The 19,728-nt window shown below is 44.8% G+C and overlaps 1 protein-coding gene and 1 long non-coding RNA gene across 4 annotated transcripts in view; one reads left to right on the top strand and one right to left on the bottom strand.

The window, feature by feature from the left end:
- The window catches only part of smoc1 (SPARC related modular calcium binding 1), a 195,062-nt gene that overhangs the window by 135,847 nt on the left and 39,487 nt on the right, over positions 1–19,728 (bottom strand). For all 3 annotated transcript variants that reach the window (XM_055640814.1, XM_055640812.1, XM_055640813.1), the window contains exons 4-5: positions 13,157–13,256; positions 11,559–11,606 (exon numbers count right to left, since the gene is read on the bottom strand). In XM_055640814.1, coding sequence (XP_055496789.1) covers positions 11,559–11,606; positions 13,157–13,256 — 148 coding nt within the window. The remainder of the gene's footprint in view (positions 1–11,558; positions 11,607–13,156; positions 13,257–19,728) is intronic.
- LOC129700379 (uncharacterized) lies at positions 2,330–9,916 on the top strand. Its single transcript, XR_008724049.1, has 3 exons — positions 2,330–2,587; positions 7,587–7,843; positions 9,574–9,916. It is a non-coding gene; the product is annotated as an uncharacterized LOC129700379 (long non-coding RNA).

Below are 19,728 nucleotides of genomic sequence, written 5' to 3'. Positions count from 1 at the left end.
CAGCACTTCAACTCCCCCTCGCATTCCGAAGCTGACGTTCCTGTCCTCGGACTCCTCCATGGCCAGAGTGAGGCCCAGCGCAAATCGGAGGAGCAGCTCCTCATATTTTGTTTGGGTAGTTTACACCCCAGCGGTATGAACATTGACTTCTCCAATTTCAGGTAGACCTTGCTTTCTGCCTCCTTCCCCTCCCCTTCCCAGCTCTCCCACAGCCCACTGTCTCCACCTCTTCCTTTCATTTTCCCACTCCCCGGGCATCAGTCTGAAGAAGGGTCTCGACCCGAAACGTCGCCTATTCCTTCACTACATAGATGCTGCCTCACCCGCTGAGATTCTCCAGCATTTTTGTCTACCTTCGTTTTATCCCAACAATGATTATTTACAAGAAGACTCCTGACCCAAAACATCTTCCATCCTTTTTCTCCAGAGATGCTGCTTGACCCGCTGAGTTACTCCAGCCCCTTGTGTCTATCTTCGGTATAAACCAGCATCTGCAATTCTGTTCTACAAATGATTATGTATAGATCGGAAGAGCAACGAGATGGCAATTTTGAAAATGATTCCTTAAAACACACTAGTGCTGCAACTTGCTGCAGATGTATGAAAATTAATGATCGAAGACATCTGGACTTGTGTCGATTTATGAAGGACAGCAGGTGTCAAGCCAAGTGGCTGTAACAAATGTGTATGCTCCTATACACAGACCTACTGGAGAGAGAACCTGCCCTTTGCTTAACACTATCTGACAGTATTGTTCATTCACTCTACTCAAAGGCGGCCATGGTGTCGCAGCGGTAGGGTTGCGGCCTTACAGCGCCGGAGACCCGGGTTCGATCCTGACTACGGGTGCTGTCTGTACGGAGTTTGTACGTTCTCCCCGTGACCGCGTGGGTTTTCTCCAAGGTCTTCGGATTCCTCCCACATTCCAAAGACATACAGGTTCGTAGGTTAATTGGCTTGTTGTATGCGTAGATTGTCCCTAGTGTGTGTAGGGTAGTGTTAATATGTGGGGAATGTTGGTCGATGCGGACTTGGTGGACCGAAGACCCTGTTTCCGTGCTGTATCTCCAAACTAAACCAAACTATCCCATTCTTGGTGGGCATTGCCTCGGCCATGTTTTCTAAACATGACAACACTGAGTCATGATGGCCAAGCCTTGCCAGCCAACCCTGCTTGATGGCACCAATGCTCCACGGCAGCATTGTTGTTTTGTTCAGAGATACGACCCACCGAGTGTGCGCTGGCCAGCGATCCCCAATACACGAGCACCGGCTTACACACTAGGGGCAATTTACAATTTTTATGAAGCCAAATTTACACACAAACCTGTATGACTTTGGAATGTGGGAGGAAACGAGAACTCCCGGAGAAAACCCACATGGTCACGGGAAGAACGTGCAAACTCCATGCAGGCTACACCTGCAGTCAGGATTAAAGACATGCCCCATCTACACTAGTCCCATCTGCCTGTGTTAGGCCCATATCCTTCAAACCTATCCTATCCATCCATGTACCTGTCCAATTTCTCTTTAAATGTCGTGATGGTACCAGGCTCAACTACCTCCTCCGGCAGCTCGTTCCAAACACCCACCACCGTTTGTGTCAAAAAGCTGCCCCGCAGCTTCCTATTAATTATTTTCCCCCCCTCACCTTAAACCTATGTCCTCTAGTTCTTGATTCCCCAACTCTGGGTGAAAGATTCTGTGCATCTACCCAATCTATTTAGGTGGGCACTCGAGAGTACAGTACTAGACATGACGCACAACTGATCTAGTCAGGAATAAGTGTCTGACACTGAAGCTTGATCCCAAATCCGAGGAGGGAAAGAGAAAAAAGGGAATCCAGGGGCTTCCTTTACTGACATGCCATCCAGTGATTTCCGCTCTGATTCATGAGAATCAGAAAACAAAAAGCAGGAAAATATATTGGATTTAAAATAAACGCAAACTTGATGAATGAGCAAGATCAAAATGAGAGAGACAGCATTTGTTGCAGGCCTTCAGACTGCGGGCCTTAATAAGTGCTAGCAGCACTTGTGTAGCACACCACACATTCAGACAATCTACACTCAAAATGTTATTTTAGTAAAAGAAAATTGTACAGTAAACATGGCTCTCACTGCCAACTCTTGCTTACTGAAGTATGTAGGTTATTGTCTCTCACTTGAGCTTCGAGGTACAAAATTCATAAGCTTCAGAACAGAAGTGAAGGGGTGGGGGGGGGTGGAAATATTTTGCCCCCCCCCCCCTTGCTTTCCGCAGGTGCAGTCGGATAAAGCGGTACTGTCTCAAAGATGCTGCCCACCCCCCACTCCCGACACACATCCCAGTGTAGGCTGTGCAATTGTGGCGGGCGGCCCTTCCACCCCACAGGCTGCCTACGCATGCAGCTGGGAGCCTCTCCAGCTCCCAGCCATCAAAATTCAAAGCTCCTTTTCTGCCTTTCAGATCTGATTGACAAATTCACTGTTACGAGGAGAAGAAAAACGCCAAAACAGGAACAATGTTGATCTTCACCCCTATTATTGGTGACTTTTCAGTTCCGTGCGGCGAGGCTGTGAAAAGAGACCGTGACACAGAGGGAAAGGTTGGTGGTGGGGTTGGAGGCGGTGGGGGTGGGGGTGGGGGGGGGGCGGAAGAACTGCAGCAGCTTTAAAAGACAGCAGTCAATAGAAGAGTTAATTGTCTGAGGTGCACAATGCGTTTATTCTGAAGACAGAACAAAGAGCTCCCTCTCTGCATTGCCTCTGTGTACTGTGTAATTCCTTGTGTAATACTGCTCAAAACAGACCATCTTAACCTTGCCACTGCACTGCCTCTTAACGTCTAGGGTTGTAATATGGGCAGAGGATTACCACGGCCTGGACAAGATGTTCCATTATGCAAAGGGGGCTTGATAGATTGAATACCGAGAAGCATTTACCATTGGCAGCCGGGGGGGGTAGTGCAGAAGGGAAAGGTGGGGGAAGGTTACTAAAAGGCAGAACTATCTAGTGAAAGATCCCATGGACCCTGTGGGGTATTACACAGTGGCGTGATATGATCTGTAACAACTGCCTGGAGGAAAGTTGGAAGGAGATTTGAAAGCAACTTTTGAAATAAAAGGGAATTGGGAATTGAAAAGGTGCTGTGTGGTCGAGAGAAGAAGAGATGACATGCCAAGTGGATAGGTCTTTCACAGACAGTCATAATGGGCCAAACGGCCTCTTCTTGTGAAGTACAATTCTACACCTATTATCCAGCATGGGAGAGTAACAAATACGAGATAAGAGACTGCAGAAGCTGCAATCAAGTGCAAAAGAAAAATCAAAAGGCTGAAGGAACTCGTTGGGTCTAGCTGCATCCGTGGAGGGAATGGACAGAAGACGTTTCGCTGAACACCTATGCTCAGTCCACCGTGACCTACGCGAACTCACGGCTGCCAAACATTTTAGCTCCCGTTCCAATTCCCATTCTGTCCTTTCTGTCCTGGGCCTTTTCCACTCTAAATTGGAGGCCACATACACATTGGAGGAACAGCACCTCATATTTTGCTTTGCTTTGCATACCTCTGGTTTCCCTGTCCCGTGACCCTCAGTCTTAAGTAGGGCCTCGAATCGAAAGATCTCTTATTCCTTTTCTCAAGAGAGGCTGCCTGACCCGCTGAGTTACTCCAGCATTTTGTGCCTATCTTCGGGACTTCTTTGGTCTGATTGGAGTAGAGAGGTAAAAGGGAGGAGGGGGCAGAGCAAAGCCTGGCAAGTGATAGATGGATACAAGGGAACGTGGTGAGTGACAGATGGGTGGAGTGACAAAGGCTAGAGATAAAAAGGGGATAAAAGGGCGTTGGTGAGTGGCACGGTGGCAAAGCGGTAGAATTGCTGCCTTACAGCACCAGAGACCCGGGTTCGACCCCGACTACAGGCGATGTCTGCACAGAGTTTGTACATTCTCCCTGTGACCGCGTGGCTATTCTCCGGGTGCTGCGGTATCCACCCACATTACAAAGGCGTGCGGATTTGTAGGTTGCCCCCTAGTGTGCAGGATGCGAAACTGGGCTAACATAGAACTAGTGAACATGCAAGCGTTGGTGGGCGGGGACTCGGTGGGCCGAGGGGCTTGTTTCCAAGCTGTATTCCCAAACTAAACTAAGATAGGAAAGAAGAGGAGTGGAATATAAAGTCAGAACGAGGGATGGGGCGGGTGAGGGAAATTAAAGGAAATATGGGACTTGGTGATGGGAGATGAACATACAGAGAGAAAAGGAGTAGGTGACTAGGGTGGTGAGAGATGGGAAAAATGTAGGCATACATGGCTTAGGTGGGTGGGGGAGGGGAGGCGGGGGGCATCACTTAAATTTAGAGAAGGAAATGTTGAGTTATAAGCTACCCAAGCGGAATACGAGTTGCTGTTCTTCACAATTCTGCGTGGCCTCACTTAGGTAATGAAAGAGAAGGTCAGTCTGGGAATAAGAGAGTAACAACTTCTCAGCAGTGAGAACTTCAGTGAAGTTTGCAGTAAAGGTTGCCTAGTAAGTAAATGTTGAGATTTTTTCACATTGTACTGACAAGAGTCCCAATCACCATGTCTTATTCCTTTGAACGGCAGATTTCACTTGTCTAAAAAGAAACACATCAAATATTTTAAAATCCGCTGGCATAAAACTTTTGCCATGTATGGGCCATTCAGTCCAACTGGTCTCTGCTAGAAATAGCAAGTTAGGCAGCAGTTCTGGAAAATAAGGATGGATGACGTTTCGGGTGAGATCCAAGTTGAGAAAGGTCCTGAGATGCTGCCTGAACCCACTGCGTGACTCCAGCACTTTGTGTCTATCTTTCGTCTATTCACGGTTCTGTTTAATTTCACTCTATTAGCATATCCTTTCTCCCCCATCGTGTTCTTAGGAGGCTTCTCCTCGATCTTTGCTGACTCGTGAATGTGAGCACCAGCCCCATTAACGCCTGAGCCCAACTCCCCATGATGGCTATCCTTCAATCGTGGGCCTGTTTGTTATCAAGGGGTGTGTAAATTGGGGTGGGATCATGTACAAAATCGAGAGGAATAGGAATACATCCAAAGACGTACAGGTTTGTAGGTTAATTGGCTTGGTAAATATAAAAATTGTCCCTAGTGAGTGTAGGATAGTGTTAATGTGTGGGGATCGCTGGTCGGCGCGGAACCGGTGGGCCGAAGGGCCTGTTTCCGCACTGTATCACAATACTAAAAAAAAAATTAAAAAATCAGGTAGTTGCACGGAGAGGTGAATTGAGAACCAGAGGACACTGGTTTAAGGTAGGGGTGGAAAGATTTAATAGGAACCCGAGGTGTAACTTTTTCACACAGAGGGTGGTGGGTGTATGTAATGAGCTGCCGGAGGAGGTTAGTTGAGGCAGGGACTATCGTAAAATTTTAAGAAACATTCAGACAGGTACATGGATAGGACAGACATAAAGGGATATGGCTCAAACGTAGGCAGATGGGACTAGTGTAGATGGGATGTTGTGGGCAAGTTGGGCCGAAGGGCCTGTTTCGACCCTGTGTGACTCTGAATCAAAAAGGATTGTTAAAAAGATTCAGTGTGGATCAGGACCAATAAGCAGGAAGGTTGATGGGACAATGAAAAATTATAAAGGAGGCTCATGTTTGCAAAGTAATTGTATTCACTGCTGATCTTAGACACTTGGCACAAGCAGAGAAAGACGAAATTGGATATAAAATGCTGGAGTAACTCAGCAGGACAGGCAGCATTCTTGGAGAGAAGGAATGGGTGACCTTGACCCAAAACATCACCCATTCCTTCTCTCCAGAGATGCTGCCTGTCCCGCTTAGTTGCTCCAGTATTTGTGTCTATCTTCAGTTTAAAACCAGCATCTGCAGTTCCTTCCTACACAAGAAATTGAAGATATATTACCGCTCACATATCTCCCAGCTGACTTTCAGTGTTGAATTGAAAGGTACAGCATGAAAACATGGCCTTCGACTCACCACGTCCATGCTCACCATTGATCAACCAGTCACACACTAGTTCTATATTATCCCACTTGCTCATCCATCCCCTACACATCAGGGACAATTTACAGAACACATTTAACCTACAAACCCCCATGTCTTTGGGATGTGGGAGGAAACCGGAGCACCCAGAGGAAACCCACGAGGTCACAGGGAGAACGTGCAAACTCCACACCGACAGCATCCGAGGTCAGGATTGAACCTGGGTCTCGGACGCCATGAGGCATCAGCTCTACCAGCTGCGGAGCAGTGGATTGACTAATTCTCAATCTAATGAGTGTTATTGTTGCCTCCAAGTCCATACATATAGGAGTCTAGCCCAGCTTCGGAGTTAAGGATCTGGATCCACGCTAAATCTATAGTCTAAAGTCCAAAGTAAAATATCACGTCTAAAAACAAGGTAACAAATAGATTCAGACTTGCCTTTATCAAAGTGCAAAAAGATAACTGTGCACAAATTATTATTTTTTAAATTAAGATACTGAGATAATGAGTTTCGGTGCAAAAGCAAAAGGAGAGAACCACTGATACAAAAAAGGGGGAGGAATAAAAAATAGCAACAAAGTTTATGCTTGCTGGATGAGAGGAGGTTTTGCTGGCTGGAAGCTGAAATTTATGAGCAATTGGCAGTCAGCCACAAGGTCATTCAGCTCCAAGGCCTGGAGGTGCCTGTCAGTCACATTCCCTTCTTCTGCGCTGATAGTGGGGGGAGCTGGTGGAGGTGTAAGCAGTGCTGATGATGGGGGGGGGGGGGGGGGGGGGGTTGAGGGGTGGTCATGACACACCAGGAGAGCGGAAGTTACATCTCCATCCAAATGCCATTCTGACGGCCAGGGATAACCCAGAAGGAAGACACAAATTGCTGGAGTAACTCGGACTAAAGAAGGGTCTCGACCCAAAACGTTACCCATTCGCTCTATCCAGAGATGCTGCCTGTCCTGCTGAGTTATGCCCCCGTCCCACTTAGGAAACCTGGGCGGAAACGTCTGGAGACTTTGCACCCCACCCAAGGTTTCCGTGCGGTTCCCGGAGGTTTTTGTCAGTCTCCCTACCTGCTTCCACTACCTGCAACTTCCGGCAACCACCTGCAACCTCCGGGAACCGCACGGAAACCTTGGGTGGGGCGCAAAGTCTCCAGAGGTTTCTGTTCAGGTTTCCTAAATGGGACAGGGGCATTACTCCAGTAATTTGTGTCTATCTTCGGTTTAAACCAGCATTTGCAGTTCCTTCCTATAACCCAGAAGGAAACAGCCTCACTTTCTCGTGGGTTGCATGACATTGAGCAGCTGGTTACACAAACAGTTTCCAGGCATCAAAGCCCGAAGCAGGGAGGAGAATATGGTCAAGGTGCGAAAAAGTCATTGTCACCAATAAACCACTTTAGTAAAAAGTCCACTAACAGTGAGTGGTATTTCTACAGTCGCAGTCTAAAAAATCTCAATGCAGTACCTTTCAAAAGCTGGTGAAAAACATTGTAAATTAGCAATGGAGAGCATTTGGCCCATCATTACAGTGATATCTCCTTGGACTCAACAGTCAGTTCTTTCAAGAGACAAGCTTTTCATTTCCCCCATCTAATGTATTAATGCTTTTGACAGTTCCAGGGTCCATTTCCACCATATTTCCAGGCAGTGCTTCCTACATTGCAAGATCTCACTGTGGGTAAAAAAAAGTCCTTCATTGGCATTCTCGGACCGTGTCCCACTTACCAGGGGTAAACAGCTTCTCAACAAATACCCTCCTCACACAAGAATGAAGAAGGGTGTATTCACCAATGTGATCTGTGGAGCTAATTACATTCAGTAGGAGAAGCGCTGGAAATGTGCGGAGGCCGATGGTCGATACAAGGATACAGGTAACGCAGATCCACGCTATGAATTCATGAGTTCATAAATTCTTGGAGCCATTTGGCCCATCAAGTCTACTTTGCCATTCAATCATGACTGATCTATCTTTCCCTCTCAACCCCATTCTCATGCCTTCTCCCCATCACCCCTGATACCCGTACTAATCAAGAATCTGTCAATCCCTGCCAAAAATATCCATTGATTTGGCCTCCGCCGCCCTCGGTAGCAATTAATTCCACAGATTCACCACCCTCCTCATCTCCTTTCTAAAGGTACATCCCTTTATTCTGAGGCTATGGCCTCTGGTCCTAGAATCTCCCACTCGTGGAAACATGTTCTCCACATTCACAGTATCCAGACCTTTCACTGTTCAGTGAGTTTCAATGAGGTGCCCCCTCATCCTTCTAAACTCCAGTGAGCACAGGCTTGTTATCTCCCGACTCGCTATTCGTGCATTATTGGGAATGCAGCCAGACTCGAGTCATGGACCACATCCATGAACAGATCCAGAGTCAGAAACACGTGCAGGTTTGTAGAAGGAGTGCTTCTTCCAAGCAGAAACTTACCTAGAAGTTGACATAGAGTAGCTTAGCAGATCAGGCAGCATCTCAGTAGAACATGGACAGGCAACATTTTTTTTGGGACGCCCCTTCAAATCATCCTGAGATGTTGCCTGACCCGCTGAGTTACTCCAACACTCTGTCTTCTCTTGTAAACCAGCATCTGCAGTTCCTTGTTTCTTACCTAGAAGTTGTTACATCCATGAAGGCATTGACCGCTGAAGGAAATTGTGGCGTTGGTGTCATTGCCGGCAGCATCAGGTACATGCACACTTTTCCACGACCCATTTCCCCATCCCTCGCAAATACCAAAGACCAAGTGTGGTTGTTTGTCGGGGAGCTGGCACAGGTGGTCATAAAAGCCAGCAAGAGGGTCAAGTCTGTCACAACCATGGTCTCCTCGAACGCCACAGCCAAGACTCAATAAACTGGGAGCAATGGGACAAGACAGAGACGTGCCAAAGCCATGAGCCCCTCCACCATCATGAATTCACCTGATCTTCACAAAGGGCAAGAGAAGAAGCACAGTGTCTGAGACTTCCTCACTTTCTCTGCCCTGTGTCTTGCTTTCCTGGATTTTGCCTGTGTTGCTGCAGCTTACATGTGGAAATTATTAACAACCTTTTCAAGTCCTGGCATAAAGTTGAAGGCAAGAAACATCTGGGGACCCTGATAATTTTCTGCAATTTTAACCACAAAATGATCACCCTTACTTGCTGTCCATCTCCTTTCAAGGTTTCATCTTTGCAAACGGAGATCGGCAACAAGTTTTTCAAATGCCGATCAGGCCACTGCCCACAGGGGCCAATCGCACTAAACACGGTTTGAAATGGGGTGGTGAATATTCAACTAGTTTCAAAAGGATTTGAATGTATACTTGGGAGGGAGAGAGAAATAATTGCAGGACTAAGGGGAAGGCCAAATCCGTGAGTTCAAAGCCAACAAAAAGGAGCAATGGTCCGTGGTCTTGTGGAGTATGCCAAGATTGCATAAACTGTCCAATAATAATCAGTAGATGTCATGTATTAAAGCAATCATTCAATTCAACCTCAATGAAGCGGCAATTGTGAAAGGGCACAACTTTAAGTTAATCAGCAAAATGTTAAAGGGGAGGTAGGGAAAATAAAGCAGTGAAGGTCGATTAGGATGTGAATGACCTTCATATGTTCTCAATGCAGGAATTCCACAACACAGGAACACAAGAACACAGAGAACATGGACCAGAGGCCCTGCTCATGTGCTGCAAGTCTGTAGCAAATTCCTGTTCCAGGGAGAGCAACATTGTACTTCTCATCCCTTTCCCTGCTCCCAATCCACTTGCCATCAATAAATCTCCAGTCAGCAACTTGGAATGGTTTGGGCAGTGTACAGTTATCAATGCTCGCTTCCTTGTAAAGAGCTCATTGGGACGGTGGTAGAGTTGCTGCTTTACAGCACCAGAGACCCCGTTCAAATCTGACTATGGGTGCTGTCTGTACGGAGTGTTTACATTCTACCTGAGACCACGTGGGTTTTCTCCAGGTGCTCAGACCACACTCCAAAGACGTACAGGTTTGCAGATTTAATTGGCTTTGGTAAAATTGTAATTTGTCCCTAGTGCGTGGGATAATGCTAGTGTATGGGGTTATCATTGGGCAGTGCAGACACGGTGTGTCGAAGGGCCTGTTTCAGCACTGTAACTCTAAACTCTAAACCTTCAACTGAAGCATGAAGTATTATTGAGCAACCACCACATATCTATTCCTCACTCATTACACCAGTCGCTGATTCAGGAGAGTGATGGATTCACCAAGTTGTGCTGGTAGGGAAAGCCACATACTGGATCTCGATCAGGTAACACATAATGGTTGACTATTTTGAACAGTACATCATATATTTTGTAATACAAAGCAAGTTAACTATTCAATTCAGCTCAGTCATGACGGTATTATTGAATACAATTGTTAACTGGTACCTGCAGGAACACATCTATACAATCTGTACAACTGGTCATGGTCTTTCCAATGATTCTTGTTGCACCTGAAACAGCTATTTCCCTTGTAATTGTTAGCATTACCAAGGCACAATACAGATTCACCCAGTGGTACTCCACAAGGAAATCAGAATTCCACCAAACAGGCCTTCTGCTCACATCAGCAAGCAGTTACAACCCTCACCAGCCCAAACCACCACTACCACCACCCCCAGCACATCCCAAACCCCCTCCTGCCCCATCCCTTCCATCCATCAAGTCTGATATCCTGGGATACACAGAAACACTAGCTGAGAGCTCCTACCAAATACTCTCCTTCCTATCCCTCAAAGCATTTATGGTCCTGACCTACCCTCTACCTCATTGGAGATCCCGGACAATCTTTAACCAGATTTGACTGGACGTTATCTGGCACCAAACGTTATTCCCTTTATCCTGTACCTCTACGTTGAGGACGGCTGGATTGTATTCATGTGCTTACTTTCCACTGACTGGATGGCACACAAAAATAAAGCGTGCTATCCAGTCAGCAGACTGTACATGATTACAATCGCACCTCGCTACACATGACAATAAACTAAATCTGTGTCAAGGCACAAGCTCACACCCTGCATTATTAATACACCAAGGCAGGCAGATGATCCCTGGAGCTGGGGAACTATCCAGCTCAAGAAGATACCAACATGTTTCTCCCACAGGGCATCCCTCTGATCTGCAAGATGACAAATGACTAACATTTCAGGTCACGTGGCACCTTTCACCATGGTATAGGAACCAACTCCCTAGCAATTATTGAAAGCATTCTTCTACAGAAACAGGCAAACTCACATTCTATACACGCGTACACCACCCTTTTCAATCCTCCATCATCAAACAAGAGGGCTGTATTCCAGAGGGGAATAACTCAACCATCCTGGTTACAGTCCATCTAGGTATAAGTTGGCTGCAGAGAAGTCTCTCCACCAGATCTTGATTAGTCATGCCAACCACATACCCCTTTCTCATGCAACCACCAGTTAAAAAGTTCCACTGACAGAGCCATGACACAAGGAAGGAACACCAGTCTGGTGCCACAGCTTGTGGTAAGGACAGCAACCCCCTCCTCTCACACACAGTCTGAAGAGCACTTTATCATGCATTGTAAGCGGGCAGGAGAAGGAAAGGCTGAAGCGAAGCAAAGAAGTTCCTCACCTTTTCTGCCTGAACTGCTGGGCCCCGAGGGCTTGTCGGTTACTGAACCTTCAAAACAAAGCAAAAAGATCATTTTTTATATGTGTACACTGCAGAACAGAGGTCCTCATAGTCCTCAGCCAAATACAAGCAAAAGAGAATTAATACTCTATAAACCTTTCTTCCTGTAAAAAGTACAACTGAACACCTATTATATGTCAAAGCATCTTAATGCTCATTTTTAGAAGTACTAGGATTTTTCCATAGAATCCTAAATAACTCCATGGGATCCGATTTTGGGATAAACAACATCTTTACATCACTTTTCTTCCTCCTTCACGGAAAGGTACTAATCCAGTTATCATACTTTAAACATGAAGTTCTCCCTCAAAATGAGTTGGAGATTTTGGTGTCATGGTCTCACAATACAATTCCCACAACATGTAAAAAGAAACACAGTTAAATATGAAAAGCAGCCAACTATGTCTTGACGAGGACTATGGTATTTAGATTACATTTAACTCAACAGTGAAACACTTCCACCACTGACTATCACAACTTTGCCAAGTTTCATTGCCCACCACCGGATGAAGTTCTTTTTCTGGTTCATATGTTTTTGCGTTTCATTCATTTGTTAACAGGTAGAGGGGACTATCGCCCATGGATTGGATAAAGGAATAATCTTGCCTCATTGCACACCGGCAATTTTTGCTGCAATGCTGCAAAATACTCGTTCCACAATCATTCTTAAAAAAGTCAGGAAATCGCCTTTGAATTCAGTAGGGGAAAAAGCCTCCCTTCATTTCCCCCACCAGATCTGCCCACGACTTTGGGCTAAAACCCTCTCCATACTGACCTGTTAAGCGGAGGGAATAGATTTTCTCCATCCACTCGATCTAAACCCTTCATCTTCTGATCATCTCTCTTACACCACCTGTCAACCTTCCAAGGAAGCAAAACCTAACTTTTCAAACCTCAACAGGAACAGGAGGACCAGAAGATATTAGAACGGGGAAAAAAATGAAAGCTCGGGCTTTAGGAAATCACATAAGGATATATTTCTACATGCAACTCAGTGGCAGAAATTTGTAACATTTGTTAATTCTCAATCTGGAATGGTTAGATCTTTACTAACCTTTAGTATCAGGGTTCTGAATATAAAGGGTGAGAGGTCAAAAATGATAAATGGAAATTGTGTTACATAAAGCCGGACAAACCTTATGAATGTAAAAATCATTAATAGCCTCAGCAGGAAGGCCCCATCTTGAGCATTGCACCGTACACATCGCATAACATCACAAAACTAGCTTTCAAGAATATCTCATAACAACCACAACTATGTATTTTAAAACATGCCGAGTTTAACTACTGAAGAGCATGAAAACAGCCTACAATATTTCTCCACACTGCAAAAGTAAGCACAATAATAAGTCTATGCAAGTGAAAGATACATTTGTTACAGAGCAATTGATGACAATAAATGCAAGAATCTATGAAAGTGAACTTTATCACCCGGAATGGAGTCTGTCCTGAGTTCACCGGGACATGGGCATGTGTATACATGGACATCCATTATTCCTTGAATAAGTGATGGTAAATGCTGCAGCAACACACAGTACCTGAACACACTGGTGTTTGATTTTTAACCGAAGATCCACTCACTGGTTTTCCATCAGGAGTAACACACCAACAATACCCTGTGAAAGTGTGGCACTGCACCTGTTCAGAAATAAAGAGGCACATCAGTAATTGCAGCAACAAGTTCATACCTTGACCACTTTGCACAGGTTTGGAGGGGGACGCATTGTGATGGGGGTGGGGGGGGATGGAGGAGGGGGGGGGGGGGGAGGTTGCAGAAAAAGAAGGTTGCAGCTTGACACTGTAGGCAATGTGCTCTCATCTACAATTCCAAACCTTTCCAATGGCTCCCTCTCTCTCTGCAATCTCCCACAGTCCGACAATTATCTTGGGAATTAAGTATGTTGCCAATTCTGCCATCATACACATCCCAGTTTTCAGTACTCTAATACTAAGAGTAATCTTTTCTTGCCTCCACATCTTCACCTCCCCCCTCCCATCACCTACTTTCAGTCTGAAGAAGGCTCCCGACCCAAAAGGTCATCCATCCTTATCCTCCAGAGATGCTGCCTGACCCGCTAAGTTACTCCAGCATTCTGTGTCTATCTTTGGTATCAATCAGCCTCTGCAGTTCTTTGTTTCTATCAAGACTAACACACTGTACACACATACGATTTGGGCAGCACGGTGCTGCAGCTGGTAGAGTTACTACCTCAAAGCTCCAGTGACGCCGGTTCAATCTTGTGTGGAGTTTGCATGTTGTCGCTGTGAATTAATGGGTTTCCCTGAGGTGCTCCAGTTTCCTCCTGCATCTCAGACTTACTGCGTTGGTAGGTTGATTAGAGTGGTGGAATGGCAGCACAATCGTGGTAAGGGAGTGGGTAGGAGGGAAGTGAAGGGAATGCCAGGGAAACAATGAGTAGATGGATATCTGATGCTCAGTAATCGCTGAAGGGCCTGTTTCAATTCTATTTGATACAGAAGATGCAATCCATTCAAAGACATGCTGGTGGGTAGGCCATTGTAAATTGCCTTAGTTGTCTGCTGAAAAAAAGAGCCATGAGGATATGAAACTGACGAGGTAAACCATCATCCAGAACCAGAGGTCACAGTTTAAGAATCCAGAACCTGGGATCACAGTTTAAGAATAAGGGATGGGCCATTTAGGACTGAGATGAGGAAAAACTCTTTCACCCAGAGAGTTGTAAATCTGTGGAATTCTCTGCCACAGAAGGCAGTGGAGGTCAATTCACTGGATGTTTTCAAGATGGAGTTAGATTTTGCTCTTAGGGCTACAGGAATTAAGGGATATGGGGAAAAAGCAGGAATGGGGTACTGATTTTAAATGATCAGCCATGATCATATTGAATGGCTTAAAGGGCCGAATGACCTCCTCCTGCATCTATTTTATATTTTCCTATTCACCTCATTGAAACTTACAGAATAATGAAAGGCATAGATGGAGTGGAGGTGGAAAGGATGTTTTCACTGGTGGGAGAATCTAGGACCAGAGGTCATAGCCTCAGAATAAATGGGCACTCTTTTTGAAAGGAGGTGAGGAGGAACTTCTTTAGTCAGAGGGTAAAAAATCTGTGGAACTCATTGCCACAGAGAGCTGTGGAGGCCAAGTCAGTGGATATTTTTAAGGCAGAGATAGCTAAATCCTTGATTGGAACGAGTGTCAAGAGAAGGGGAGAAGGCATGAAAATGGGATTAGGCAGCAGAGATCAGCCATGATTGAATGGCGGAGTAGACGCAATGGGCCGAATGGCCTAATTCTACTCCTATGTGAAGCATTCTTTCCTGCACCATCCTCAATCCAAAGGTTATTAAGGATATCCACTCCCTCACTTGAGATACTGCAGATGTTGGGATTTCATTGACATTCTCAAGATCCAGCAACAATTTTTGTTTTAAATGGATTGCATTGTGAACGATGTAAATCCCCAGGGTAAACAATGAGGAGGTGGAGATAAGTCCACAAATGACAGACATACTCAAGCAGCTAAATGTTTGTACCCTGTTCTAGTGTTCCTTCACTTGAAGGGGAACCAGGGAATATTACATATGCTCCTAAGTAAAGAAGTAACATCAGGTACAGAAAAATGTTCAAAGTACAAAATAATATGGAATAACCTCTGGAATATTTAATATTCCATCATGAAAATGCAGACCTAGATAAATCTTTTTACAAGATTCACCAAGTTCGACGTGTATTCAAATCCTATAGGAAAGTGAATGCTGGTGAGTTATACAAGAGGGGGTAGCACAATGGCACAGTGGTAGAGTTGCTGCCCTACAGCGCCTGAGACCTGGGTTCAATCCTGACTGTGGGTGCTGTCTGTACGAAGTTTGCACGTTCCCGCTGTGGGTTTTCTCCAGTTTCCTCCCACTTACCAAAGATGTACAGGTTTGTAGGTTAATTGGCTTCTGTACATTGCAAAATTGTCCCTAGTGTGAAGGATGGTGCTAGTGTAGAGAGTGATCGCTGGTTGACGCCAGATCAGTGGACTTGTTTCTACCTTGTATCTCTAAAGTCTAAAATTAGCTAAATCCTTGGTCTTCGGTTTTTTTTGTGCCTCTGTGCTCGAGACACTGGAAAAAACTCACAGCCTCCAACATGATCTAGTCTGGTTTGTATACATGAATCACTCACTGGCATAGATAGCCAAGAGCACATTAATGCTTTGAACGACTCCAGCTAAAAAGCTGTTGTTTCTCAGAAGGACACAGTAAAAAAATATCAAAAGAAGTCTCCGTTGGATTCAAATTTATATAAAAACGCTAACCAGAAATGTCAGCTAATTTCACTGACAAATTAAGATATCCAGTTTCACAATCTTGAATAAATATTGGCAATTCTGGCACCACGGCAATACCATTATACAAAAATTGTCAAATTTGTGATCTATTGATCACTGCTGTTTCCAGGGCAACTGGATCAAACATAGGAAACTGAAAGGCAGGAGAAACATGTTCTTTACTGTCATTCAAGTGTCTGGGTTAACTCTCTGGAGGTTTAATGTGTCTAGCGATGAAATAGAAATGATCCTATTCTTTATCTCCAAGGTCCACAGCCCTCCAAAGTAATTGCTTTCTTCCAACTCTAGTCTCTTGACCCATCCCAAACACCTCCAAGTTTAATTGCATCTTTGGCTGCCAAGGCTCCAAGTCCCAAACCTTTCCTCTTTTTCTTCTCCTTTAAGATACATTTTTTAAAAATGCTCTTTCTTGAGCAAATATTTGGCAACCTGCTTTATTATTTCCTTGCTGTATTTGGCTCAGTCTCCGTTCCTGTCCGATAAAGTTTGTGTCCAGTATCTCGTGGCATGTTGCCATGTTTAAAGATGCTGCATAAACATTGGTTGTTATTGTTGCCACTTTGGTGCAATGCTGCCTAAACACATGTCACAGCCTTGAGTCACTCAAGGCTCAGCTCAAATTGCAAGATCCTCCAGTCTCTCTCTCTCGCTCTCCACGTGGGTCATTGGTCCTTTCTTTACACTTTTCAAAGCCTTTAAATACTTGTGCTCCAAATAACTGCCTTTTAAAGCCAAGTATGGACTGCTTCAACTAATCAAGCTGTTTGTGCCAGAGAATTCCATACAAATCACCTTCCGCAGAACAATTATTTTGGCCTCTGCTCGAATTCCTAGCGAACACCTTAAATTTCGAACCTTGCTATCAGGTTACTATCTCAGTTACCAGCACGAGGAGCAGGTCGCTAGTCATTCCATCAAAACACTTCATAATCTTCTTGCCATCAACTTCATTTTCTGACTTCCAGTGAAAATGCATTCTCAAATTTCTCTTCTTTCGTTGTAACATCCCAGTTTTATGCACAGCACATTTTGCATTCCTTTTGCATCACTGCATCACCAAATCCATGTACAAGTAGGGCCTGCAGTCTTGCACCATTCCTTACAACACAGGAAATAGCCACTCAGTCTATTCCAGCTCCCAGGACAAAATCCAATGAGTCCCCCTCACCCTAGGAATTTTTTTTTTTAGAGATACAGCGCAGAAACATGCCCTTCAGCCCACCAAGTCCGCACCGACCAGCGAACACTGCACATTAACACAAGCCTACACACACTAGGGACAATTTATACTTATACAAAGTATACAAACCCAAGCCAATTAACCTACAAACCTGTACGTCTTTGGAGTGTGGGAGGAAACCGAAGATCTCAGAGAAAACCCACACGGTCATGGGGAGAACGTACAAACTCCGTACAGACAGCACCAGTAGTCGGGATCGAACCCGGGTCTCTGGCGCACATGACCATCAATTCCACTTTGATTCTTTGCCATTAGCCTCCACCAAGGGATAATCTATAGTTACTGACACACCAGCACCAAGAGGACATGTGGCCAGGTGAAGAACATGTAAACACCACACAGACAGCACCTAGGGTCAGTTGAACCGGGATCCCTCGATCTGAGGCAGAGACATTAAACACTGCACCATTATGCTGCCCATTGAACATAATTTCATTTCTTTTGGAACTACAATTGTCAATACCACTCATAGGTTCATAAGTTGAAGGTGCAGAATTTGGCCATTCGGCCATCTACATCGCCATTCAACTGTGGCTGATCTGTTTTTCCCGCTCAACCCCATTCTCCTGCCTTCGCCCCATGACCCCTGACTCCCGTACGGATCGAGAATCTGCCAATCTCCGCCTTAAATATATCCATTGACTTGGCCACCACAGCCATCTGTGGCAATGAATTTCACAGATTCACCACCCTCTGACTGAAGAAATTCCTCCTAATTTCTTTTCTAAAGTCACGTCCTTTTATTCTGAGACTATGACTTCCTGACACAGTAAAATATTGCCCTCTTCTATGAAAGCAACCACCAGAATGAGACTGAAAATTCTACATGTGCCCTATTAAGTGTTCTAGTTTAGTTGAGTTTATTGTCACATGTACCAAGGTACAGAGTAAAGCTATTGTTGTGTGCTGACCAGTCAGCAGAAAGACATGATTACACTCAAGCTATCTACAGTGTACAGATACATGATAAAATTAATAACGTCAAGTGCAAGATAAAGTCCATTAAAGTCCAATTAAAGATAGTCCACGGATTCCCAAAGAGGTAGACAGTAGCTCAGGATTGCTCTCTACTTGTTGATAGAATGGATCAGTTGCCTGATAACAGCTGGGAAGAAGCTAGGAATATGGGGAGAAGACAGGAACGGGGAACTGATTTTGGATGATCAGCCATGATCACATTGAACGGCGATGCTGGCTCGAAGGGCCGAACGGCCTACTCCCGCACTTAATTTCAATGTGAAAACTACCTAGAGAAATATGAAAGCATGTGCAAACTTAGCATTACTCCATCAACCAACTCAAAGATTAGCTGATCATTCATCAGGTCAGGGGAGGAATGTGGGGCATTGCACATGGGCCTGGCATTGGTACTTCCAATCATTACATCCCAGTGTTGTTTAATACCCAGAAGGGTTTCGGCCCGAAACGTCGTCTATTTCCTTCGCTCCATAGATGCTGCTGCACCCGCTGAATTTCTCCAGCAATTTTGTGTACCTTTGTTTAATACATAAACTCCTTGACTCCGAGTGGTCAGAATAGGAACTTTGCTACAGAAGGTATTCAGCAGTTAACTCCTGAAGTGAACTATTGTTCATTTTATTGATTACAATCTGTTAGATGATCTGTGGCAGGTTTTAAATTGGAGTTAAATTGGAGTGAAGCTCAGAGGGTTATTTCACACCGCAAAATAATTTTTATTGCATTAGCAGAAATAAAATGTTCACCTTTTCTGCCAATTTGCAGTACAGAAGGGAAGTGGAAAAGCGAAGCTCAATAAATCTCCCCAAATTGTACTTCAAAAGGTACAAGGAAGATACAACCCAATGTCTGTGTGTCCATGGCCTAATTCACAGGGTAGCAAGATCAGGAAGCAATTAATGAAGATAGACAATGTAAACATCCAAATGGAAATGAGAAGCATAGATAGGATAGACAGTCAGAATCTTTTTCCCAGGATGGTAAAATCAAATATTAGAGGGAAAAGCTTAAAGGTGAGAGGAGCAAAGCTTAAAGGAGATGTGCGCCCTGTTTTTTTCGACACCGAGGGTAATGAATGCCTGGAATTGTCAACCAGAGTCGGTGGTTGAGCCAGGTACAATAGTGGCATTTAAGATGCTTTTCGATAGGTAAATAGATATACAGGGAATGGAGGGATGTGGATTAGGCACAGATAGATAAGAGATGGTCTTGGCATAATATTTGGCACAGACATTGAAGGCTGAAGGATCTATTCTTTGTGCTGCACTGATCTATGAGCTATGTTCTATGTATGTTCTATTGCATGCGTAGTAGTATAACTACTTGTATAGAAACATAGAAAATAGGTGCAGGAGTAGGCCATTCAGCCCTTCGAGCCTGCACCGCCATTCAATATGGTCATGGCTGATCATCCAACTCAGTATCCTGTACCTGCCTTCTCTCCATACCCCCTGATCCCTATAGCCACAAGGGCCACATCTAACTCACTCTTAAATATAGCCAATGAAATGGCCTCAACTACCTTCTGTGGCAGAGAATTCCAGAGATTCACCACTCTCTGTGTGAAAAATAT

Source organism: Leucoraja erinacea, chromosome 9, assembly GCF_028641065.1.
Source record: "Leucoraja erinacea ecotype New England chromosome 9, Leri_hhj_1, whole genome shotgun sequence".
In the NCBI taxonomy this organism is placed as follows: Eukaryota; Metazoa; Chordata; class Chondrichthyes; order Rajiformes; family Rajidae; genus Leucoraja; species Leucoraja erinaceus.
The sequence above is the reverse complement of the archived record's forward strand: the minus strand, read 5'-3'. Positions and strand labels throughout refer to the sequence as shown.